The sequence below is a fragment of the Lottia gigantea genome (genome assembly GCF_000327385.1).
Source record: "Lottia gigantea unplaced genomic scaffold LOTGIsca_45, whole genome shotgun sequence".
Classification (NCBI taxonomy): Eukaryota; Metazoa; Mollusca; class Gastropoda; family Lottiidae; genus Lottia; species Lottia gigantea.
In genome coordinates this window covers 1682999-1708666 of record NW_008709577.1, presented here as the reverse complement: position 1 = coordinate 1708666, position 25668 = coordinate 1682999, and the positions used below count along the sequence as shown (strand labels likewise).

Sequence of the window (25668 nt, the reverse complement as noted above, 5' to 3'; positions counted from 1 at the left end):
AATTTAATTGACAATTGCTCGTGTATCTATTTAATATGTATTTAGTGCGTTTAATGTTCAAAAACTGATCTCTAATGCAGGAGAAATTAACATTTACTTATTTTGTCGTCCTACACTCTTCAACTTCACGATTAAAATCAGTAAAACTGCATTTTGTAGTTTTGGACAAAGGGTGATAATAGAACAAGAATGGGTCGTGGAATATCGGGTCAGCATTTCCGGTTCTCCATGTACCTCACTTCACCATATTGAATTTAATTTAAGTAATTCACAAAAATCTCTTTGAAGTAGGTTTGTTTGGATGTGAGACAAGATGGCGGCGTGACAAAAATGCCAAAATGACACCTAAAATCCAAACAACGTACTGGCAAAACACTGGTTTAAAGTTATTTAATGTTAAAGTTGTTCAATGAAATCAAATATTATTTTGGTACTGTTTTGACTATTTTGAAGGGCTATTTTGACCAAATTCAGGTCCATTTTGGTTAAGTGCCAAGTTGGCTATAACCCCAATAGGTAACATAAATCTTTCTTTTTTGTAAAGAATGTTCATGATCTATTAGGTCAGCATTTATTTGCATCTGCTTTAGTTTTTTAATCCTCGGGACACTGACATATTGCCGAGATCACAGACAAATTTGTACTTTAGTACATATTTATTTAGAAAAATAAGTCCTCCTATTTAAAATTTTATATTTCACACATTTTACGACATTGGTTTTATCGATAGTTTCCTTTCTTAGTGTTTCATATTAAGTTTCTGCTATTTCAGTATGGAGGTGATCTTAAAAGGGACAGAGGAGTTATATTTGTTGGGCACATTCCACATGGATTCTATGAAACAGAAATGAGAAGTTTTTTCTCACAATTTGGAAAGGTTACAAGAGTAAGGCTGTCAAGAAGTAAGAAGGTAAACAAATTTTATGATACTTGTTGCATAAAATTTTTTTTTTTTATTATGAAATGTGTAATACCATTTAAATAGTTTCATTGTATCAATGGTAAAGTCATCAACAGGCAATGATATCTAAATTTCAGTTTAGAGCTGTTTTTCACAGTAAATTCTTGTACTCAAACCTGACATTAGTCATGAAAGGCTTATACACACACAGGAAGATGAAGTACTATTTAATAAATTTATTTTTAGACAGGAAATTCTAAAGGATATGCCTATGTTGAGTTTGAAGATGTTGATGTTGCTGAAATTGCTGCTGAGACGATGAACAATTATCTGATGTTTGAAAGACTTCTGAAATGTAAGGCTATTATTATTTTTAACCAAAGTGACCTACTGTTGTACTTAAAGATGGGTTCCCTCATTTTAATTTATGAAAATAAAAATGCCATTACTTATATGAATAGAAAGTAGAGATGTTCTAATGACTTGTAAAAATACTAGTTGGTCTCACATGTCCATAATTAATTCATAATTAGCTAAATTAGAAGAGAATTACCTGCAAAATTCCAATGAGTGACCGATAAAGAAAGATCAAAAAGTCTTTTTTTGTCTATCCAGACTGTTCACACATGGATATTATGATTAAAATACATGATATTTCACTATTAACACCACTTAATCAATTAGTTTACTTAATTTGACACTAAAAATTGAGGAAACCCATCTTTAATGTTTTTAAGTCTTATCTCATGTATCCTTATGATAATTTTATTCTAGTAGATACTATTATAATCTCAATGTTGGTTTTGAGCCTCACTTTCGATTGGGTAATCTTTCATAATTTAATGAAAAATACAATTAACAGAACACCAATGGAATGACAACTCTTATCTCTTCCCAAAATCATTTAAACTGGTTGATATTTATTTTGTATTGATAACTATTTATTTCAGGTGAATTGTTGCCTTCTGATAAATTACATCCAGCCTTATTTCATGGTTCACACAGAAGTTTTTCTAAACCTAAAGCTTCATCATTATCCATTGATCGACATAATTCAGTGAAAAAAGATGTCAAGTTAAAAGAATATCAGACTAAAAAAGAACGAATACAGAAGAAAAAGCTTGCAAAACTGGCCAAATTAGGTGTAGATTTGGACATTGATAGCATTATTGTTGTAAGTCATTTTTATTTTGTTGTCAGTTAACTTCTCAAGATTTCTTTTAAAGGGACAGATGCACTGTTCTTTTTGACAAACCATACTTCAGTCTTAGAATTCGGAATTTTTTAGCTAAGCAAATAAGTGATAGTATTCACAGCTCACTGTCGCAATTTAAGCCTTCAAATCCATGTGTGTCCAGAATTATCTGCGTTTGAATGTTAAAATAAAGACTTGTCATTTTAACATACTCTGTGATATATAGAAAAGACATATATAGAAACAGTGAGTAAAATTCCTAGTTGGAGATATTTTTGAAGGAATTATGCCATCTGTCCCTTCAATTTGTCCTGATGAAGACAAGATTTCTCATGGATTTTAATATCTCCAATTATAAAGACCAATAATTTGCCTTTTAATTACTGAAGGAAATCTTCTTTAAGTGTTTGTGATGAATTTGATATCTAAAATGTTCTATTATTTATTTAGAAAAGCAAGATCAAATCAACTGGAACAGATTTGAAAGTTCTTGTTGAAGATGAGACTGAAAAAGAAATAAGTTTTAAGACACCACCAAATTCAATTAGATCATCAAAACTTACTGGTTCTGGTAAGCGTAAAAAGTCAGCTGATGATACTCCTAGAACAACTAAAACTGGTGATAAACCTTCCACTCCAAAAAGCATAGAAGTCAATTCTTCTAAGAAGGCGAAGAAGGGCGGAAAGCTGGATACTCCAAATTCAAGAAAGTTGACTCCCAGTTCTGCAGAAAAACCAAGAAGAATGACTACGAGATCTGCAGCAAAAAAATTGACATTGGGTTCCAAAGATAAACTGAAAACACCCCCATTAAGTGGTAGGAAAAAGAAATAGGTTACTGGTTTGTGTGAAAAATAAAATTTCAAATTTAATAACTATTTTTTTGTGATTAAACTGTTCGCGTCAGTTTGAAAGCAATTTAATCATAATTAGATTACTATTTAAATGGAGACGCAAAATATCCTGAAGAAAAAAGAAGGTTAATTTCATCAAATTGTAATAAAATTGCTTTAAAAGTAGTTTGCATTCACTTAGTTTGACAAACCCTATTTACAGACTCTCCGCAGGTTTGCAATGAATTATGGGAAAAGTTATGCTGAATCAAAAAAATATCTTTGGGATCACAATCATTGACTGTCTTGTATTTAGGAATTCCCATCCGGCATGACAATTTCAGATACATATATTAAGAATGAAATGAAAAACAAAAGAATATTTACTAATATTTTATAGAAGATAAAAACAATCCATAGATGTATTAAGAAACAATTATAGTTAATATATTATAAAATAGAAAACAAGGTTAAAAATCACTAACAATTTATTAAATAACAATAAACATGTTGAATCCATTGATCAATGAGATTCTAATAGACAATGCATAGAATATAATGCTTTGACAAGACATTTGTTACACTTAGACTCAAAGGAAATTAGTGCTTCAATAACACGCACTTGCCCTGGAATATGTTAATACTAGAAATTCACAAACTGCTGCTTGAAAATTCATTTTTTAATTTGTGCAAATGCATTTTGACTGGTCTCTTTGGATTTCATTATGATCAGATATGTCACTGAATCAATAGACCTCATTTAGGATTACAATATAATAGCACACTAAGAAAATTACTAGCTTGGTTATTATACTGTATCGGTCTATACATAAACTACTCTCTGACAACATTGGTTTCTAAATAGAATTCCATAATCTCATAATTAAATTGGCAACAAATTTTTAAATTCATGTAAATGTTTTTTACATTGATAAGGGTATGCTTTGTAATTAACAATTGAACATGTATGATAAAAACATTGTAGTTAGAAGTCGTATTTTATACACTAGAATTCCTATCAGCTAATAAATGATTTCATATAAAAATTGACTATTCAATTTAGAATCACAGGGTAAAATGTTTAATGCCCCAGTTTAACGATTCTATGATCTGAGGTTGTGGTTAATTTTACATGTGTTCTGGATGATTTCTTAAACAGCTTATAAACTCTTTAGTATCCATCTTTCTATCACAAATTAAATGAATTGCCACAAACAAAGGAAACCTGTAAGAAATAACACAATTAATATAAGGAACAAAACAACTACAAGCTTACCTAATCAATTGAGATGGAAGTATAAAGAGTGGAAAAGTTCACAAATCATCCAAATTAATATGTCAATTACTACGACAACCAACAACTACCTAGTTTGCGATATCAGCATCCATTTGAAGCGAACGTTTGTCATCTACCTACCTACATACAAATACTCCAGAAAAGCACAAGTAAAGAGATCTGCTAAAATATAGGGTGGAGTTAACATAGTCTGTATTTGGTTTTGAACGTAAAACACCTTATAAGATAGCACCTGTTTCATCCTAAAAGTGCTGTAATCATTTAGCTAAATAAAAAGGTAATTTTTCTTACCTGGATAGCATATCTTTATCTTTTAACATTCCATAGATTTCTTTGGCTACTAATGGTCCTTGAAAACTCTGACCCTTCAATATCTCTTTCTCTAATTCATGTATTGTCTACAATATAGGGCATCCTATACTGGCCACAGTAATGTTCTTTTAGATTTTATTGAACCAACTAGTAAGAGTTTCAGGGAATGTGTGTGCAATTATTACACCAAATTTACTAAAATCAATTCAGAAATATATTAGTACCTTATCTGATTTCACAACATTTTCTCCAAGTAATCGATTTCTACCACCGTGACATGTAGCTACTAAATCTGCTATTCCACAACTTTCAAAAAATGTTGATGTTTTGGACCCTAGAAATATATAAAGTGAATGTTTTATTATGCAGTAATTTTCAATATTTTTATGATAGATTAGATACAGCTTAAGATATGTATTATTCAAAGGAATTATTCTTGATTCTTAACATTCATTTCTTGTTATGTAATCAAAAGGCACAGTCTAGTGTAGGGTCTAATGGTGAAATGTGCAAGTCTTATGTGACGTTTAATGCATGTGTAGCTTTGGAAGAAATTGACTATTTATGATAAATGAGGTTTCTTTAGACTTATTACAAAAATAATAAAATATTATTCATCAATCATAATTTTACAAACCGAACTAACTGGAAACGAGTTACTTAGTTTTTCTCAAGTATTGATATTAAAACTAATATTTTTTTATTATATACCTGGAAAGAATATCTCTGCAAATTTGATCATTTCCATCAATCCCAATCTCTGAACAGCAGCTTTAGTATTGTCACCTGATCCCATTCCATCAACAATACCAGCTCCTATAGCTACCACATTCTAAAATATAAAACAGTAGAACTTGCCTCAGCAAAAGTGTCATATTCTTGGCATTGCCAAGTATTACTACAATCAGAAACAGCTTGCCCGGCAGCTTTGATTTTACAGTAAGTAGTATAAATTATTAACCCTTTAGTCGTACACTTCTTTTGAACTTTTTGGGGCGATACTGACCAATATTACCAAGTTTTGTCAAAATCTGGCAAGAATCTTGCCATTCAGTGTTTATGAGCTAAACCTTGAAAGCATTTTCAAGAACAATATTAATAACTCCTAGAAAACATTTGTTGATTTTCAAAATGAGTGATGATAAACACTTTCATTAAATTTTGACTTCAAGACTGTTTACGGGCTACAAATTAAATGCGTTTAACAATCATACCAAATATTTTTCGATTTTTTCTGATTTTCAATAGGGTCTTGTTCGAAGTTGACGAACGGTTTTTGAGTTACAGCCCATGACTTTGTAAAAGCGCATCAAAATTTGTTTGTGAACACAATAGAGACTACAGTTCCCAATTGATTTTTAATGAAATTTGTAGTGATCATTTATATTAATGAGATTTTAGTCAAGGTCAAATTTTTGCCATTTTTCTATAAACTTTTTCGAGTTATTGCCCTAGATGTAGGAAATAAGGGACAAATACAATACAGACTAGAGTTTTTATCTGATTTAAGTTTATGTCAGAATTTTATGAAATTTTGTGAGTTGGTTTAAAATTGAAATCAATAATATCTTTGACAAATTAGATTTTTGGTATGATTTGACACAGATTGACAACCGCCCTTGATTTACTGAAAATTTATCAGGGGATTGGGCGTATTTTGCTTGGCGCCCACTTGTTGTAGATTGTGAAAGCATAATGTAACTTACCTTTAATGCACCACAAACTTCTACTGTGTCAGTATCTTGTACAACTGCACATCTAAAATATGGTGTTTCAAATAACTGTCTTAACAATTCACCGGTGTCTTCATTTTTACTTCCTTCATGGTTAAAAATTCAAAAATATCATATTAAACCAAAACTATTATGATGGACTATGACTCATCTTGTTAAAAAGTTTAATAAGTATGGTAGCTGTTAAACTGACTAAATCCTTGCTAATCGAATCATGCATTACATGTTTTTGGATGAATTTACAGATACCTTTCCCAATCTGAAATCATAATTATAATAGGAAATTTCAATGGTTCAGACAGTAGCAAATTTAATTGACCTATGCAAAATGCAAGGTCAATTCAGTTGAAGGTGTCTTTCCTCAAAAAAAGTAAGGCTTATTCCTTATCCTACAGTTTTAAAAAGCCTGTTAGATATATCCTCTTATTACAAATTATTACTAAGCTAGAAATGCTTTGTAAATTTACAAGGAATACTGAAACAGAATTTAATTTTTTTCTTTATGTACCATCAAAAATATAAAAGGCATATTTTGAGTTTGTGGTCTGATTAACAGATTGATAAAACTTTCCAATTGGGGAAAAATAGATCAACAGCCCTGTTACTTACCTATGGTAGTTTCACAAAATTGTTCATTAGCAACTTCTCCAGCCAGATTGGCACCACTTAATACACAGCATGGTATAGACAAGATTTCACTTATTTGATGAGAGATCAATTGAATACCTTTTTCATTTATAGCAAAGCCCTAAAATATATTGACATGTATACAAGTTTTATGGTTCTGCTGTGCATTGAAAAAAAGATTGCCAGGACACTAATAAGCCATCTACTATCTACATGTATATCAATTTTTCATATATGACCTGAAGCACAAAAGGCCTGCATCTATTGAGTGTCACATATATAAATGACAGAAAAATGGAAGAGAATATATTAATTGTTCCAGCACAAATGGTACCTTCATTTAACTTGAAGCATCTACCAAACAAAATGGACAGATATAAAAAAAAACTTTTGTCAATTATGAAGACTAACACAAAAGAAAGAATATTGAACAAACCTTAATTAATGAAACAGCTATAGCACTAGATTTAATTTTACCCTTTAACTGTTCACATATTTTTTGAACAAATTGATGTGGAAGAACAAATATGAGGATATCAGCATTTGTAGTTGCTTCTAAAATATCTGGTACAGCTATCTGAAATATTCAGAAAACATAGATTAAAGATACACCATATTCATTTCATTTTGTGAGCTGTGATTTGTCCCTTTGCGTAAAATGCAATTTGAAGCCACAATAGTCAAATAAGCCCCATTCATATATACAATCAAAAGTACTCAAATCTAATAACAGCAAATTGGGCTTGTTCTCAACTGCCCAATAGAATTATAACTCTGATTTTCTGTGTGGTCTGGGTATCTTAGAAATTGGTTGTGTTACAAATATGTTGAAAGGACTAGCACTAGATAGAGATCATATCCTGTCATCTATAAAAGCAAGGCATTTCATTGAAGGTATCCCTTTTAACTACATATTACATACCACATTTTCAGGTAATTTGACTCCAGGTAAATACTTAATATTTTCATGTTGCATATTAACTATCTCTGTCAGTTTTTTACCGTCCACCATCTCTTCATACATATACATGTTAATAATGGTGGAAAATACATCATTTCTTTGCTGTACATTATTACCAACTATTTTCGCTATTGCTGAACCCCTAAAATATTTATATTCTATTGATTCAATTAACTAATATGTTATAACAAGGGCCTGGCACATAACATGAGAAAAGAGTCTATTATCACTCATTGCACACAATGTTTACCACAATACTACTTAAACATAACATGCAGTTTGGTATCTGTGCCAAATAGTGTAATTCCTCCTAGATCACTCTAGCAGCCAGTAGCCTAATAGCTAGCTGATGCTTATTAGTAGAACACAATACATGTATATACAATGTTAATTTGACCTAACTGATACAAGAGTTATATTACCTACAGCAGGAAAGCTTACTCTGTGACAGCTGAAGAAAACTGACACAATTGATAATGAATACCTAATGTTAATCAAATAAAACTACTTTAGTAACATGCCAATTTTTTATCAGATTTATATACTATTATTGACTGTTACGTTACTGTGGCATTGGATATCTAAAGTGGCCTGTAGGCCTACCTGAACTTCAGCAAAGCAAAAGCATTAGCACTCCTATTAATAATTATAAAGGAATCTCAATACAAAGCAGATTGTTAAATGAAATGCTAAAATTCATAAACACAGACTACCATAGACAAAATTATTACATGACTTTTTAAGACAAAACTTCATTATTATATAGGCTATTTATAGCCATGGTAATATTAAATATGCAATCATAAAATTATAGTATCTACTATAGCTTATGCCTACCAATTTCCAGAACCCACAATGCTCACAGTCTTAGGGGCCATCCCTATCTTGTCTACTTATGATTCGAAGTCATACAATTGCAAAAAATCCTAATTAACTCCAGAACTAATCATGGAACATTCACAGAGGGCAAATAACTTGTCTGTCTATTAGCAGAAATCAACTTCCGGTTGAAGTCTTGCGTCCTTGGCCTTGTGGCCTTGCCCGGTTAAGGCCATTGTAGCTCTATTTAGGTTATATTTATAGAATTATAGGGCCTACACTACACATTATAAGTACATGTGCGTGCTAAAATATATCTCCTGCCAACCATTCAATTAGGCCTTATAAAGAATGCCTCGCATTAGGCGAGTAATATGGGCCTAATTAAGAAACCAGGTCTGGAATTTGGAATGTGAAACCAGAGCCTATATAGTTTGTATTGGCTCTGGTGAAACTCGTGCATGCACACTTTTTCAACCCTAACCCTGCCTGGTTTGTTTTGCTTTCAGTTCACGTGAATCGCTTTAGCATAATCATCAGTAGGCCTTTATGTTTATCTTTGTTCTTGATATCCGTTCGATTATATGATCTGTCTGAATTAAAGCTCAGAGATCTCATTAACAAATAATATGTTAAACAATGACATGTACTTCCATCATGACTAACTGCAGAGTTATATCCCCTGGATAGCCTTGATGAATTCAGACCAAAATAAGATAATATTAATTATCCCCCTTTGACCACAAATGAAATAAGCTGTGTTACCTATGGATATGCCCATTATTAGATTTAAATATTCTTAGGCCTATACATGTGCAAAATATTAGTCCAGTTTTTCTTGAAAAAAGTATGTTAATTATTCTCTCATTTAGGCCTATATTAGCGAAATATCAATGATTAGACTTAGCTTATCACAAACTCTTTTAATAACTTGACCTTGAATCAATCTTTGTAACCTTGACACCCTCTGTTATCAGCAATCCTAACAATATTCAAACATGGTATAAAGTAAAGACACTAAATAGATATAGTAGTATTAGTTACAGGCCTGGTGAAAGATAGAAGATAGTGACAACATGTCGAACGGCAACCTATACCTAGGATTTGATTTTAGTACACAACAGGTTGGTCAGTAATATCGATTTGACCTAAATCACTTGCTCATGAATTTTGTTGGAAATTGAAGCTAAATGGTAAAAGATTTATGCCTGCATTTCATATAGACAATTCATATTATGATAATTATAATCATTATAATAGCAGTGTAATACCACTTTCAATTCCTTTATTAAACTAACATAACAGGTTGACATAAGTAGGCCTATGTATCAGTAAACATTTGTGTAATGTAGAATCAATAGATCATGCAAGTCTTTATTTTAGATAAAGGTTTTGGCTATTGATGATCAACTTAAAGTTCAATATGAATTTGCAGTTAAATTTGATGTTGACTTACCTGAATACAAGTAAGTTAATTTTCATTTTTTCTTCAAATTTACAAACAGCTGAAAACCTCATGAACCTGTTAAAACTAAATCAACTTTTGGCTGATCTTATATTAAAAATGTGTGACTCTAGTTACTGGAAGTTTTATACTCTACTTTGCTGAAAATTTCCAAACAGACCTTTGTCCCCACTGTTTGTGTAAAATGCATGATAATCTATTTTTCTGGTCATGGAAATTGATATTTGTTGACTTTATTACATAAGTTGTTTTTTTTTACTTTAAAGGACACAAGGAGGGGCTCATATTAGTTCAGATAAAAGTACCGTAACAACCCCTACCATAATGTGGGTTCAGGTAATATGACAGTGTAATAGACACTACCTTTAGGTGGGAATAGACAAAGTCCAGTGAGGTGTATGTTGGGGGATTATTGATAGAGTTGAAAATAGAAGAAGTGAACACCTGAGGTACATTCGTTTCTACTATTTTCTACTGTATTGAAAATCCCACACCATACTTTGCCTCTTTGCGGCTTAAGTACACCTAATTCAATAAAATTCACATGATTGCCAAAATTTCACAAAACAGGAATAATAGGAATCTGTAATAAGGAATTAAGGATTTCAATAAACCCAGTAATTGCATACAGAATCCGATAAAATACAATTTTAGACAAACTTTAGCATCATATTTTCATTCTGATAGCTCTTTAGTATCAATTTAGTTTAACATCATTCACCAATCAAGCAAAGTTTCCTTGAAAAATTGTCATTTGAATAACACTCAAAGCATCATGAATATAGCTTATTTTCAGGCATTTGACATGGTTCTAGATAAAATGAAGAATTCAGATTTTCCATTCAGTAATGTAGCTGGAATATCTGGCTCAGGACAGGTAATATAAATTCATTAAATTAAAGCAGGAAATCAGGAACTGTCATTGACAAAAAAACAAATTGATCTGTGAACCTCATTGCAAAGATATTGTTCGTTTGTTTTATAACTTTAAAATTTATTTTGAATCTGATAAAAATCTATTTCAGCAACATGGCAGTGTTTACTGGAAAAGGGGAGCCAAAGAAACGTTGCAAAATTTGAATCCCTCAATGACATTGAAAGAACAGTTAAAAGTAGGTCAATACTTCATCCTTTATCTTATTAGATTTATCTTTCATATGAAAATCTGTTTTTTTTATTTATGTATTTGCATAAAGAACATACCTAGTTCAATATAATCTGATAAAACACTAGGTTGGTTTCATTTTACTTGAATCATTTAAGATTATCATTCCATTCAATACTCCAAAACATTTCTTTGGACATTTAAAAGGATTCAAAGGAGGTTTTGCAACATTTGTATGTGTTACAAAGACACTTGTAGCCTCAAAGTCCTTTCAGACATCTGTGTTTCCGCAAAATCAACAAAAACTTCACCAAACTCATTCAAAATGCTGTATGGGATGATTTATTTTTGTCAAATTCTTAGTTAACATGTGAAAGTGCCTGAAAAGAGCTGATTATTTTTAAAATGTTTAGACCCACTGTTAACTTTATTTTATAATGATATCATATAGAACTGTTTTAGTATTGGTGATTCACCTATTTGGATGGATTCAAGTACTAGAAAACAATGTGATGATTTAGAGAAGGCTGTAGGGGGAACACAGGTAAACTGTATTGTTTATTATCCTTCTCATTGTCTCAAATCAAATATATTTTTTATTATTTTTATAGATTGACTAAATAAGATATCACCTACTGCTTCTAGTACTGAATGAATAGTTTTGCTGTCCTCTGATTACTTTTGTTTACGTTTTTGATGCTTTTGATAGTCATAGACATACTAAAATATTATAGATAAGATATTTATGAACTAATGGTGTACAAACTTGAAGATTGTCATTGTGAAGAGATGAAGCTAAGTTCCCTACCTGAAAATTTGCAGGCAAAAACATCAAATAAAGTATAATCTTTTTTTATGACAGAAATTATCAGATATAACTGGTTCTATAGCATTTGAGAGGTTTACCGGAAATCAAATAGCTAAGATCTACCAAACAAAATCTACAGAATACACAAATACAGAGGTAATGTGATTAATTCTTTTGATTTTTGTTGTACTGTGTAAAATACAATTGGCTAGAGATTACCTTTGTAACATTAATTTTTTAAGACCAATGCAGCTCTCTGTTTTTTTTTTTCCTTTTATTGGCAACTTAACGTATTTTAAGGATAGGGATCTTATTATATGCAAATTCAATTGTTTTACTCTGATTACAAGTTTGAACTTTGTATGATATACTAAAGATTTTTATAACATTTTTTTTACAGCGTATTTCATTAGTGAGTAGTTTTGCTGCAAGTCTGTTGATAGGATTGTATGCACCAATAGATGAAAGTGATGGATCAGGGATGAATTTAATGAATATTAAGACAAGAGATTGGTCTGAGGAGTGTTTAAAGGTAAGAGTTACATACAATATATATAGTCTACATTAGACTCCTTTCCCATGGTCACAAAAAATCATACAATCAAAACTTTTTTCACAAGAAACTTCATGTTAAAGATTACAATTTCAATAGCTATTGATTGCAAAAATTTATGAAAGGTAGTCTTGGGTATTTATTGGTATTTTGATATGTTTATGCAAATGATCAATCATAATATGCAATCGATAGCCAAATTATTTTGCAATGATGTATAATTTTATTCAGGCTTGTGGTAAAGATTTAAGAGAAAGACTGGGCTCTATTGTTCCATCTAGAACTGTAGTGGTAAGTATGTTATATTCTACATAAGGTTGGTTTTTTATGATACCTGGTGTTTGGAAATTAGAGCTCCATTCTCAGCAGCTTAAACTAAAATAGATATGGACAACTGGTATTTACTGAAGTTTCTCTTCGTATAATTGGTATTTTTTGTGGCTTACATATGCCTGTACCACAGCCTTCATTTTTTTGGACTATGATTTCCAAAATAACGTCCGAAGAGCCTTTGAAACATTGTGCCTTAGCACGCTAAACCTTAACAAATAACAAATTTAAGATCTCTAAGAACAGGAAATACTTTGAAAATCAGTGAACAGCAATGGTATACCAAGCGAAGAGAGTCGACCGAATGGCTCAGTCAAATCGGATTTTGATTCTCATCTGTTTTACAATTTTCTTAAACAATACCCCTCAAGATTGCCAATGCCAACTTAAACAACATCTAGATGTGAGGAGTACGGCTTTAATTAAAGAAGAGAAATACTAAAATAAATACTGTACAATTGTAATAAATGTCTTAAAGTGAAAAAATGTAATAATTTTTATCTTGACAGGGTAAAATCAGTAGATATTATGTTGATAGATATGGTTTTAATATTGATTGTTTAATAACAGCATTTACTGGTGATAATCCTTGTAAGCTATTTTAACTATTATTTGTGGTTTCAGTCAGATGTACATAAACTCAATGATATGGCATTCATTATGTTTAACATCTATATTCACCTTATACTTTGTTCATATATGGGTCATAAAGGTGAAAGCCTGTTCCCTAATCCATTTCCTATTACATGTAATAAAATGTTGTTTACAAAAAAAATATTATGCCAGTTCTCTAGATAATTCCACACCTAGACATATGTTATCTATGTTTACCTCAAAATAGAAGTATTGAAAAATTGTCAGAAGAATTTTAATTTTGTATATCTCAACTCTTATATATACCATCTCTCTGGTATTATACACCATATTGAAACAGGATAATACAGTTAAATTTTGGACTAATTGTAGCATCTTTGGCTGGTATTGCACCAAAACAAGGTGACATAATAGTAAGTGTATTATTTGTCATATAAATAACAGGTATTAATCAATACTTTAGATGCAAGCTCATAAATCAAAATGTTGGGCCATGGTCTTTAATCTGGAGTACTAGTACCCCATAAAGTTTAAGGCCTAAACTACTTAAAGGTATCTGCCAACACCACAAGAGGGCCCCACTGAAGCTGTAAGGCTTTCAAATTGTCAGAATTTAAATGACTCATACAGTTTCACTGAAGTATGTACCTCTTTCACTTTGCTTATTCTGTAGATGGAATACCAGGGGCTCACAACATGTGCAAGCACGTGGCGCAAAGAGTACAAAAGGTTTGGAACTAGGCTTGTTTCAGAATCTGGCTTCCATACATGAGGAATCTATTAAAACTAATTTTCCTTCGGATTTAAAGATATTTGGCAAACACTTGATCAAAAATCAAGCAGTATTTTTACTTCATATATGAATCCAGATCAAGTATTTCTAGTCTAATACTTATAGACTATGAAAAATATAGAAGCATCTTACCAATAAACACATTGTTACTTATTACATGTACTTTACAGTTAAGTTTAGGTACAAGTGATGTATTATTTTTATGGATAACTGATCCCAATCCAGGATTAGCTGGTCATATTTTTGTTAATCCAGTTGATACCAAAGCATATATGGCTTTATTATGGTGAGTTATACAAATAATAGATACATGCCTTCTCGTTCATGTTTGGAATTAGATATATTTTGTAACAGTCATTGTTTTATGAAGAGAAAATTTAGTTTTACATACTCAGGCATGTGAAGATGGAGAATAACATTGTGACACAAGAGACTTTATTATATTTAGCTTTGTATGTTTATACTGTCTTTTTCAGTTTTAAAAACAGTTCTTTAACCAGGGAAAGAATATGTAAAGAAGTTGCTGATGGATCATGGAGCCAGTTTTCTAACAGTCTGAAATCAACACCAATGGGTAATAATGGTAATATTGGTATATATTTTGATGTTATGGAAATACAACCATTAGCTGTTGGTGTTTACAGATATGATGATAAAGGTCAACAGGTATGACTAGTCGTAAGGAATTCATATGTATGATAAAGAAACATTGGAAAGGAAATATTTGTTTTGATTTTCACTGTTGGAAAATTTATTTATATGTTCTAGGTTTTTAAGAGGATGATCTTAAAATGCAGATAATTAAAAACATGTTTCTTACAGTATCTGGGTCCCTGTGTAGACAACTTTTAGGCATTATAGAATGTGTCTCATCAAGATGCCCAATAAAACGCTGAAAAATTGATAACAGTTAACATTTCGATCATTAGGTCTGTGATCATTACATGTAGTACATGGATCATTTATAGGTACCAAGTTTTGATAAAGATGTAGAAATAAGAGCTGTTTTAGAATCACAAATAATGGCCAGAAGAAATTATTCTGAAATGTTGGGTTTTAATATAAGTAAGTTAATTCTCTCTAAACATTGAAAAGAGACAGTAACCTTAGTGATAGTCAGACTATGATCTTGAATAGTGAAGTTGATATACATAAGGCCAGTTGTGGACAACAGCCTGGTATGTTTCTCTTTGTAAATGAAATGTTTTTGTTTATGTTCAGGTTCTGGCACAAGAGTAATTGCTACTGGTGGGGCATCATCTAATGTAGAAATACTGCAGGTATTAAATTTTTCTGTTCCAAAGATATTTCACCGTGAAGTTTGATATTAAGTTAAAGTTAGTTATCAGATATATTTAAATGTAATGTTTTATATTTTAGGTGATATCAGATATAATGTTTTGTATTTTAGGTGATATCAGATATATTTAACTGTAATGTTTTATATTGTAGGTGATATCAGATATATTTAACTGTAATGTGTATGTAAAAGATGTAGTAAATTCTGCTAGTCTAGGAGCTGCTATTCGAGCTAAACAAGGTACTTGACATTTTTTTAAAAGTTGTAAGCAAATGAAAGTTATAAAACAATAATTACTTCATCAATTTACATGGAAAACCAATACATCAAAATACGAGAAATTGAATATTAATGATCTCTTTACTCGTTTAATTGTATGGTTTTATTACTTCTTTTAATTCAATTTCATTTGTAGGATGTATGGGAAATAAAAGTAAGTTTGATGATATTGTAAAAAATATTGAAGAACCAGTGTGTGTGGCTAAACCAACTCCAGGCAGTGATAAGGTACCATTAATTAATTCAATTTAATTACATTGTAAATAACTAATAGTACATGATCATACATGCCATATTGTTTTAGCTGTTGTCTAGCAGTTTAAATATACTTTTTCCAGAGATCATTTCTCATCTTGAACGGCAAAATGATGATTGTATAAATATCCAGTCCATTATCGCATACATTTAATAATATGTGTTAGCTATATGTCCAATTGTTGTAATGTTTGATGGTGATTTAACTAAAGCTTTGTATCTTTCAGATTTACAATGATATGTGTAAGAGATACAAAAGACTGGAGGAGGAAATAGCTAAGAATTTTGTTTGAAAACTCTTAAAAAGTCTTCCACACAGAATATTCCATATGTAAAAAGATTGTATATTGTATAACTGCTCATATAATGTCTGACAATCATGTACTTGCATTCACCAATTTAAACTACTACATGGTTTCCTGGATGTGAATGAACATATTCGCACAAGTATAATTTTGTTCTTTGTTGGACAGCAACCATGTATCTGATTGTTTTTCGTCTCTGCATCGTATACTTATAATTAGGTTATTCCAGTTGCTTCAATGATCTGTAGATTCACTGGGGTAGACTTGGTCTGTCAAGCTAATGATTAGTCCTACAAGAGGTGATATGGTGACAGTTGGAACCAGACTAAGAAGGTCACATTTTATGGGATGGCCTACCAGTGACAATACCCCATTGTCACATCTAAGACGTATTTCGTCTGAAAAACGGGTAGTGCTAGATTTGTCAGGCTAATGGATTTGAAATTGGGTCAGATTAACAACTAGCTTGTCTGTATGTAATAGTCATAATAATGATATAGATCTATTCCAACCTGTGTTGAAACCTTGCCTCACCACTCTTAGAACTGGACATTTTAACCACCAAAGGAACAAATAGTCATAAATTTAACAAAAAAAATGTTTTATTGGCATTCAACAACATAAAATGTATTCAGACATGAATATGTCTCATGATATTTGTACATTGGTAACATATGTAGTACAAAATCAATTATATAGAAATATGAAATTCTTTAACAAATATGAAAATAACATGACAATCTATAGAAAAATGATGAAAATCTATAAAATATGAAATTGGTTAGAAAAAATCCTCTTTAGCACTACAATGACATTAGACAAAAACTCAAATAGAACACATAAAATAAAGTATAAATATTAATGATAATCATTTCATAAAGATGTAATAATGATTTGAAATAAATACATGTTTATCACCAAATTTCTTGCCCATTATGAAATTTGAAGGTTTAGTGGAGTACATTCATGTCAAGATCATCTAATTATTGAATTAAATTTACTAAACTGATTTATTACTTGTTTCAACCGTAGCATTCAGAATACAGCTCAAGCCAGCAGGTAATTTTGGTTTCATGTACATGTGTATTCAAAATAAATTAATTACATATAGTGTAAAAATACAAAATACAATGTGGTTTTATAAATATCACCGGATATATACAATATAATTCCATATACGTGTATTGAGCTCCATAAACTGGGCCATGGGTTAAGATGAAATGAAATTCAAATGAGTTAATAAAGGGCATTAAACCTCCTTTGTCCAAGTGAAATGATGAAAATGCAATAAATATTATTATGATCTATATACTTGATGCAAATATAACAACTTGTTTTTAGCTATTTCAACATTTTCTGAGTTTAATTATGTTTTTTTTTTTTTTTACATTTCATAGATATCTAACTTTTTTTGGATTTACTGTATCTCTAAAAGATATTGCAAAAAAAAAAATGATTAAGTTAATCCAACCATCCAAAATTTAAACAAAACTGTCTGAAAGATGTTATTATATCAAATTATTTTCCAGCAAGTCTAGCTACCAATGTAGCTTTCATTTCTTTAGCCAAAGCTTCTAAAACAATAATTCTATCACGCATAGCTTCATTTTCAACTTCAAACTTTTGAGCTTTTTCTTCCATTTCACTAAATTTGTTTTTCCTAATTTCCCGAGATCTCTTTGAAGCTATGTTATTTTTCTCGCGTCGTACTTTGTATTTGTCAACACGAGTTGATGTACTTGGTTGGTTGTTAGGTGATTCCGTTTCTAATGAAGAAGTCAACCGAGGCCGTTTTGTACTGTAATCATGGTCAGGACTGGTAGGATTTGGTTTTTCTTCCACAAAATCTACTATCTCTTCCCATGTCCTCTTGTTTGTAACAGACGAGCCCTCGTCCACTGATTTCAATATATCTGTGTCAGGCGTTACTTCTGTTACATCAAGAGGAGTTAAATCAACAGTTGGGGTTGACTTCTGAAATAACAAAATAATGAATTCATAAATAAACATTTCTTTATTTAAAAAAAGAACTATTTAGTTTTAATCCTTCATTATTTAGTAAATAAGCAGATATTTTATGTCTGCTAATTTAAAGTCAAATAAATGGAGAATCTCTATAATGCATAAGTAATTACAGGCAAAAAGACTCATCAGCTATTGTAGCCTGGATTTTATCTGCTTTATCTTAATAAAGCTAAGTTCAATTACTCAATATCAGTTGAATTATTTTCATTTTCCTTATATGCAAAAGTAAACAATGCAAACCTCCATCAGGTATTCAGATAAATCAACAAAGCTATCTAGACTAGCATCAGCAAATGGATCCATTTCAGCAAAAGGGTTGAAATAATCCACGTCCATGGTCAGAATATCTGAACCATTATCAATAGCTTTTAACAAATCAGTAGCCGAGTCGTTGCCAGTAACATTACGTTTGTCACTAGCAAAACCTGAAAAATATAAAAAAAAAAAAATGTTTTCTAGAAATTTGTTAATCAAGTGACAAGTAAAAATTTTATAAGTATGATATTTAATTAGGCCTACTTTTTTTCTTCATATTACAACCATACTTTCTATGTGTATCATTGTTTAGTTATGAATGTAGGTTAGGTTAATACCCCTTTTTGTATTGCACCACCATATTATAAATAGATCCTTACATTTTAGTTTACATGGTATTTCACGTCATGATGAAATTCTTATCAATAAATTTTTGCTGAACCTTCACATTTTGTCACGTGACACCATTGACAACTGATAAACACACCCAAATAAATACCTAAACAAATACCTTTAACATAATTATAGACCCGGTTATCACGTCATATCACACTCTACTAATTTCTTTAATTGACAATCACGACTTTGGGGAGTGATCTGAACTTAAAGAGGCAATGGGAATAATTTTATTCTGACCTACCTTCGTCAAATAGGCCACCGGTCTTCTGGTGTGAATGCGGTAGTCTGCTGTGTACCATGTCCAGATGTTTTTGTACCAAACTCTTTTTGTCCCTGTTCTTTAATGTCCAACCAATCGACGAGTTCGTTGAGATCTTTTGGAATTAAGTAATCCCCAGAGGGAACCAAACTAATTTCTTCACCCTGCATGGTCCAAATGTCGGCCGACAATTCTTCTTCTTCTAGCCTTTGTTGATTAGAAATCTTGTCTAATATATTATCAAAACAATCTAAAGCTGAGATATCTTCGCTAAACGTGTTGAAATCCAGTGCCAAGTCGGCTCTTTATAACTATAACCTGAAAGTTCAATTAATTAATTTTTAATCCTACTAAAAATGAATAAAATTAAATCATTCTTCTTCAAAAAACATACCGGAGTATGTTCTGATTAAAAGACTAATTTAGTACCTTATTCACACCTGCTTTCCCTCTGGTTACTGCAATCAGCGGTCTAACTAATGGTTGATCTTACGTGAGTATTCTATTTTATGGTGCAATACTAGAACGTATTTTTAGATACTTGCGTGGAATTGAACCAATCAGATGACGGAATTGAAAGATAGTTATAAAAATAGAATTAAAAAATACGTCATAACCAACCAATCAACGGGCACCTGCTCTTTATAGCTGTTCTATTGTTGACCTCCTCCCTTGTAACGGCATAACTAACACCTCGTAATTTAATCATAATTGGATGACACCTTTTAACCTACACTGACTAAATTGACAATGATCCGATTAAAGTATATTTTGGCTTATTTAACCACTGTAAACTGTTGGATAGATTGGAATTCTTATCTCTTTCAGTTCTTCCGTTAAGTATTTTTGTAACAGCCAGATATTGACCCTAAAATCATTATAATACAACCTTTACCATTGGTTGACAACAAAGGTCATAAAATTCACGAACACACATTCCTCCAAAAGTTAAACAGAGTGCCTTATCCTTGCAATAATTCTTGAACATCCTTGAGAAAATAAACAGATTCTTTAATTCTGTACAGCTCAATATCGATTATTTGAGTAAAAATCCTTTTAAGATAAACAATTTTTATCCAATCAAAGAGCTCTATACATGAAACACACTTCACATCCGGGTTATTCTTAAAGGGGAAAGGAGATTTCGGCCATTTTGTGAACAAGCAGTGTTTTTATTCTTCATGTTTTGCATGTTTGCAATGAACTTTCCATAATTATTCCGGGGAATTGCCCTGCAATGGCACACAACTCTTGCGGAACTTATAATACGTATTGCTACGATTAGCATCAACCAATTTGTTCAAAATGAATGTGTGTTTCGAAGTCAAGAATTTTGTGTTGTTGTTCCAGCTTGTTTTGTTTGGGGTTTTCTATTGGAGTGAGTGTTTTGTTTGTCAAATCATCAATTGTTCTATTCCAGCCAATTTCCCTATCGAAAAAAGTCTCCGTACTTGTTCAACAGTTTTATTTTGTGCTATAGCTTTATGACTGTAGCCTTTTTATCAGTTTAGTGATAAATTTAAAGAAAGATAAACACACGCTCTGTTCAAAAAAGGCTAACCTCCTACCCAGATAAGATGGAGTCATTTAGGAGCATGCCACATAAATGAAATAGGCATAGTATTCCTTAATTTAGTTGTCAGTGAGTGTGTCAATAGTAGTTGCACTTGTCACTAATGTCTATAGCTGAAATAACATTATTAGCTGGTCATCTCCAATGTTCCAAATAGAATATTATGTCACCACTATTCTTATTTAATGAAAAGCGAACCAAATATCTGCTTGTTGTCATTAGCAGGAATCCGATTGTATTGTTGTCCACAATATGTGCTTTGTATTCAAATAAATGTACTGGTATTTTTATTACAAGTCTACCAAATACATACCATTCTAGCTCTTTCCATGATGGACAATGGAAAGGATGTGTATGCTTAAAACTTTAATATATTAAGTAAACAATTCATTGTTATGTTGTTTAATTTTTCAGATATAAAATGTGAAACTCCAGCAATAGTCAAGCCATTTGTTTGTGAAAAGTATGATAAATCATGTGACCCAGCTGTACAGAATTGTGATACAGTTGAAGAATGTAAAACTTACACACCTGATGGAGCTGGAGCATGTTATGCATCATGGATCAATGGATCTGATGGTTTCCAAACTGTAAAGAAAGGATGTTGGCTGAATTTTGAAAACTGTCTTAATGAAACAGAATGCATTGAAGATGCTCCTAACAAGCAAGTTTACTTCTGTTGTTGTCGTAAGCCATTATGTAATGGTAATTTGAATTTAAGACCTTTGAGTCATCCACCTAGTACCACTACAAGTTCTACAACTATAGTGCGAGAGTCAGGAGAAAGACAATTGATGCACACCTTAATGTACTCTATTGTACCTATCCTAGCGGTAGCACTATTGATAGTGGTTATATTTGCTATGTGGAGGTGGTATCAGCGTCGATCAACAATATATCATCAGCAGCTTCCTACAGCAGATCCAGCCCTTCTTAATACACCAAATGACGAGGCGTTGAGACCACTACAGTTAATAGAATTGCGTGCAAGGGGCAGGTTTGGTGCAGTGTGGAAAGCCCAGCTTTTAAGTGAATTTGTTGCAGTCAAAATATTCCCACTACAGGACAAATTATCATGGGTGTCTGAACATGACATTTATGTTCTACCTCAGATGAAACATGAAAACATTTTGAAATATATTGCAGTAGAGAAAAGAGGTGAAAGTTTGAACACTGAGTTGTGGCTTATTACAGAATTTCATGAGCGTGGATCATTGAGTGATTATTTAAAATCACACACAATCACATGGAATGAATTATGCAAAATTGCTGAAAGCATGGCTCGAGGTCTTGCTTATCTTCATGATGAAATACCTGAAAGTAAAGACAGATTAGCTAAACCAGCAATAGCACATAGAGACTTTAAGAGTAAAAATGTATTATTAAAATCAGACTTAACTGCGTGTATAGGTGATTTTGGTTTAGCTTTAAAGTTTGAACCTGGTGTCAGTCCAGGTGAAACTCATGGCCTGGTAAGATATTCTTTTATGTCCTAGATAACTTTTTTTTTTCCTCAAACATGAACTTAAGATTTATTGAGAAAAATGTATTTCACGCTGATATATTGGTAAAGAAGCAATTTGACTTACTAACTGCCTTCCCTTGCTACTCATAATCTTTTCATTGTAATACATTGTTTTCTATCCAGTTAACTTTCTGTAGTTAATTTTCTGACGAAACATTCACTTGAAAGATGAAATAATCAGCAACTTGTTTCAAAAACTGGCATTCTATCATCAGTTGTTGAAAAGTCTTCGATTCTTTTCCTTTATCTTTCAGGTTGGAACCAGGCGATATATGGCCCCAGAAATATTAGAGGGAGCGATATGCTTTAACCGTGATGCATTTCTCAGGATTGATATGTATGCTTGTGGTTTAGTTATATGGGAGTTGATTAGCCGGTGCACAGCACATGATGGTAATGAAGAATATTATCTATAGCAAAATAGTAAATGTTGTGATAGTCCAACACACTCAATTATTGCTCTACTACCTAGACACAACTACTGGTTTTGGAAGTATTTGTCTCAAGGTTGATTAGCTGATAAAGTCTGATGGTTATCAGTAATGCAGATCAGGAGCCAATAGGGGGGCATTAACTAATCATTTGAATTGACGACATTGACACTGTTGAATTATAGGAAGAGGTTCAGGATTTGATTTGGGTTTTCAATATATACTAATTAGCTGAGAGTTAATAAATAAAGGTAATGAAGATATTGCTCTGTGACCTAGGCCAGTGCTTTCATTGAAAATCCTTTCAATACACTCTTAACACCAACTATGGTTGGTCTAACAGATGGCATACTTGTCTATTTTTAAAAAATTCTTTGCATTGTCATAACCTATTCATAAATTTTAATTATTTCAGGTCCCATTGATGATTATGTATTGCCATTTGAAGAAGAGATAGGTGCTCATCCTTCCTTAGAGGAAATGCAGGAAATGGTTGTAACCCAAAAAGTACGACCAACTGTGAAAGATCATTGGCTTTCTCATCCAGTAAGTATTGATATATCATTTACTTAGATTTACAGAGTTACCATGGATAACATTTTAAAATTGGTGTGAAGACCAAAAGGTCTAAAAGTCAGTTTTCAGGAAATGACAAATCTGTTTTTACAGATCAGTTTGCTGCACAACTTTACATATTTAAGATCTTCATTCTGTCTTGTTTAAAATAATCATTTTATTTCCCATTGTAATTATTTATGTGCTGTAGTGGAGTAAAAGTGTTGGTGTTATTATAATTGAATAATGTTTATTTTACAGGGTTTATCTGCATTGGTGTCAACAGTTGAAGAATGCTGGGATCAGGATGCTGAAGCCAGATTATCTGCAGGTTGCGTACAAGAACGTATATCTCAACTATCTCGAAATGTAAATATATCTACCTCTATTAATCAGATGCCCGATGTTGTTATACCTCTGGATATGGAACTTCCTTCAAAAGACATAAGTATATGAAATAGCAACAACGTAAAATTATTGCTGAATTTCTTTTTTCTCTAATAAGCATTTCACAAAAGTCAATAAATATACTATTTAAATTTAAACTTTGAGGCCTTTCAAAACTTTCAAAGATTGAACAGCATGTTTGCTCAGTTTATGACCATTGCAGCAAATTATCTGAACTAAAAGTATGGCTTAACATTTTTTACAAATAAGTGCTATATCAAAAAAATTAATAAGATGTAGACATTATAAGGTGGGAAATGATGAGGTATGGTGTCCAAGCAGCTTGTGATTGAAAATATGAATTATACAGTATAAAACAGGAGTTTAGATCTGGAAACGATGTGAAAATGATAGGATTCTATTTTCTGTTGTATTGACCATCTTGCACTGTTTACTGCACTGTCATCACACTTCATCTATTACCCCCTTGGGGCTCTTTTTTTCAAATGGCAATTAGATAATTAAGATACTGTTGATCAGTGAGGTTTATTTGAAGTTAGGCAGATAGGGTTTTTAATTATGTACATTGGTTTATTCACTAATTTAAAGGAGATACTGTACGTGTTATATTAGTTCCCACGTTATATTAGTTCCCGGTGAAATATATTTATTAACATAAATGTGTCAAAATATTTAGTACAAAATTAATTTGTGCCTATTTAATGAGTTAACATTTTGTATGCTACTTTTGATATGGTATTTTCTCACTAGCTGGTTTGAGCCATTATCAGGCATTACACAATATCAGTGCCATTATCATTCAAAAAATTGTCATATCATAATCAGGAACTACTTAGCAATTCTTGTCACCTCTTTGGCTCATACTGGTATACCATTCTATGCATGGAAATGAAATGAGTGCCTCAGTATATTCGGGTTCTCAATACTGGTACTATTTGTCAATGCTGCTAGTCTTGGTCATGATTTACAATATCTTTTTCACTTGTACCTCATGTTTGTAAATCAACGCTAAACTCTTAGTTTCCATCAGGTTACTTTGTACATAACAAATTTAATAACTATGTCATAGGAATAATTGTCAAAATTTAATACAAAAATGTTTTTCAGTTAATGTTTTTTTTTTTTTCTTTATCCAATTACTAAGTTCTTACTTCAACTTCCAGAAACTTACAGCTTATTTGATATAAACCTACAATTTAAAGAGTCATGTTAGTGTATATATTGTATATAAAGAGTTAACAATTTGTTTCTATATAATTGTATATTTATCATGTTATCATTCACTATCTATTTCATTGATAAACCAACTAACACAATATCATTCTATCATTTTGGGTTTATTTCTTTGTCTATATTAATTAGGTTGATCACTTTAACACTATACCTCCAAGTCCAAGGCTTGGATAAAAAGGGCTGTGCCACTGAGAACAGTTTTTAATACAATGCTTTTGTACGTTCAGTTATAAGAAATATAAAATTGAAATGGACAACCATTTGGTTAGTATAAGTTCTGCAGTATCATTGGATGAAAAAAATGTATATATTATTAATAGTTTGTCTTATCATTTGATTTTGTTAATACTCAAAATAGGACACAAATCTTTCTCTTCTGTATTGAAGTTAGAAAATAAATCAATAATATTCAGGGTTTTGAATTTGTAGATATAGAAAACAATAAGGGAATATCAAGACTTATTCTATATTGAACAGCTGATATCTTTAGCTTGGGATATTATGTCATCAATATCACTGTTAACTAAAACTAAAAAAAAA

General features: G+C 31.4%; 5 protein-coding genes across 5 annotated transcripts; 3 read left to right on the top strand and 2 right to left on the bottom strand.

The window, feature by feature from the left end:
- Nucleotides 1-799: 799 nt before the first annotated feature.
- Nucleotides 800-1964, top strand: LOTGIDRAFT_75658 (hypothetical protein; the record flags this gene model as incomplete). The annotated part of the gene is made up of 3 exons (XM_009060862.1): nt 800-910; nt 1148-1256; nt 1852-1964. Coding segments are annotated over 3 exons (333 nt in total), but the record flags the coding sequence as incomplete, so codon positions are not given.
- A 1346-nt stretch (nt 1965-3310) lies between these two features.
- LOTGIDRAFT_192340 (hypothetical protein) lies at nt 3311-8837 on the bottom strand. The gene is made up of 9 exons (XM_009061000.1): nt 8697-8837; nt 7821-8001; nt 7335-7475; nt 6881-7019; nt 6245-6357; nt 5250-5370; nt 4763-4872; nt 4518-4624; nt 3311-4154 (listed from the first exon to the last, which is right to left on the bottom strand). Exons 1-9 carry the CDS (start codon nt 8735-8737, stop codon nt 4058-4060), a joined length of 1050 nt encoding a protein of 349 aa, XP_009059248.1. The 5' UTR covers nt 8738-8837; the 3' UTR covers nt 3311-4057.
- A 917-nt stretch (nt 8838-9754) lies between these two features.
- LOTGIDRAFT_123862 (hypothetical protein) lies at nt 9755-16453 on the top strand (the record flags this gene model as incomplete). Its single annotated transcript, XM_009060999.1, has 18 exons — nt 9755-9802; nt 10062-10144; nt 10410-10479; nt 10940-11020; nt 11169-11255; nt 11700-11792; nt 12111-12212; nt 12457-12588; nt 12841-12900; nt 13449-13530; nt 13906-13946; nt 14497-14612; nt 14803-14992; nt 15295-15391; nt 15548-15606; nt 15779-15866; nt 16042-16133; nt 16388-16453. The coding sequence occupies 18 exons, from the start codon at nt 9755-9757 to the stop codon at nt 16451-16453; spliced, it is 1587 nt and encodes a 528-aa protein (XP_009059247.1).
- A 596-nt stretch (nt 16454-17049) lies between these two features.
- LOTGIDRAFT_233964 (hypothetical protein) lies at nt 17050-19573 on the bottom strand (the record flags this gene model as incomplete). Its single annotated transcript, XM_009060998.1, has 3 exons — nt 17050-18439; nt 18731-18915; nt 19441-19573. The coding sequence occupies 3 exons, from the start codon at nt 19571-19573 to the stop codon at nt 17984-17986; spliced, it is 774 nt and encodes a 257-aa protein (XP_009059246.1). The 3' UTR covers nt 17050-17983.
- A 1798-nt stretch (nt 19574-21371) lies between these two features.
- On the top strand, nt 21372-23943 carry LOTGIDRAFT_123928 (hypothetical protein; the record flags this gene model as incomplete). The annotated part of the gene is made up of 4 exons (XM_009060997.1): nt 21372-22448; nt 22756-22894; nt 23348-23478; nt 23749-23943. 4 exons carry the CDS (start codon nt 21372-21374, stop codon nt 23941-23943), a joined length of 1542 nt encoding a protein of 513 aa, XP_009059245.1.
- Between the last annotated feature and the right edge of the window lie 1725 nt (nt 23944-25668).

Excerpts from the sequence above, each read along its gene's own strand:
- LOTGIDRAFT_192340 (XM_009061000.1), bottom strand. The coding sequence starts at position 8,737 with ATGGCCCCTAAGACTGTGAGCATTGTGGGTTCTGGAAATTG. Across the intron at positions 6,358-6,880 it reads ATTTTGTGAAACTACCATAG|GAAGTAAAAATGAAGACACC; the intron begins GTAAGTAACAGG and ends TTAACCATGAAG. Across the intron at positions 4,873-5,249 it reads TGCAGAGATATTCTTTCCAG|GGTCCAAAACATCAACATTT; the intron begins GTATATAATAAA and ends ATATATTTCTAG.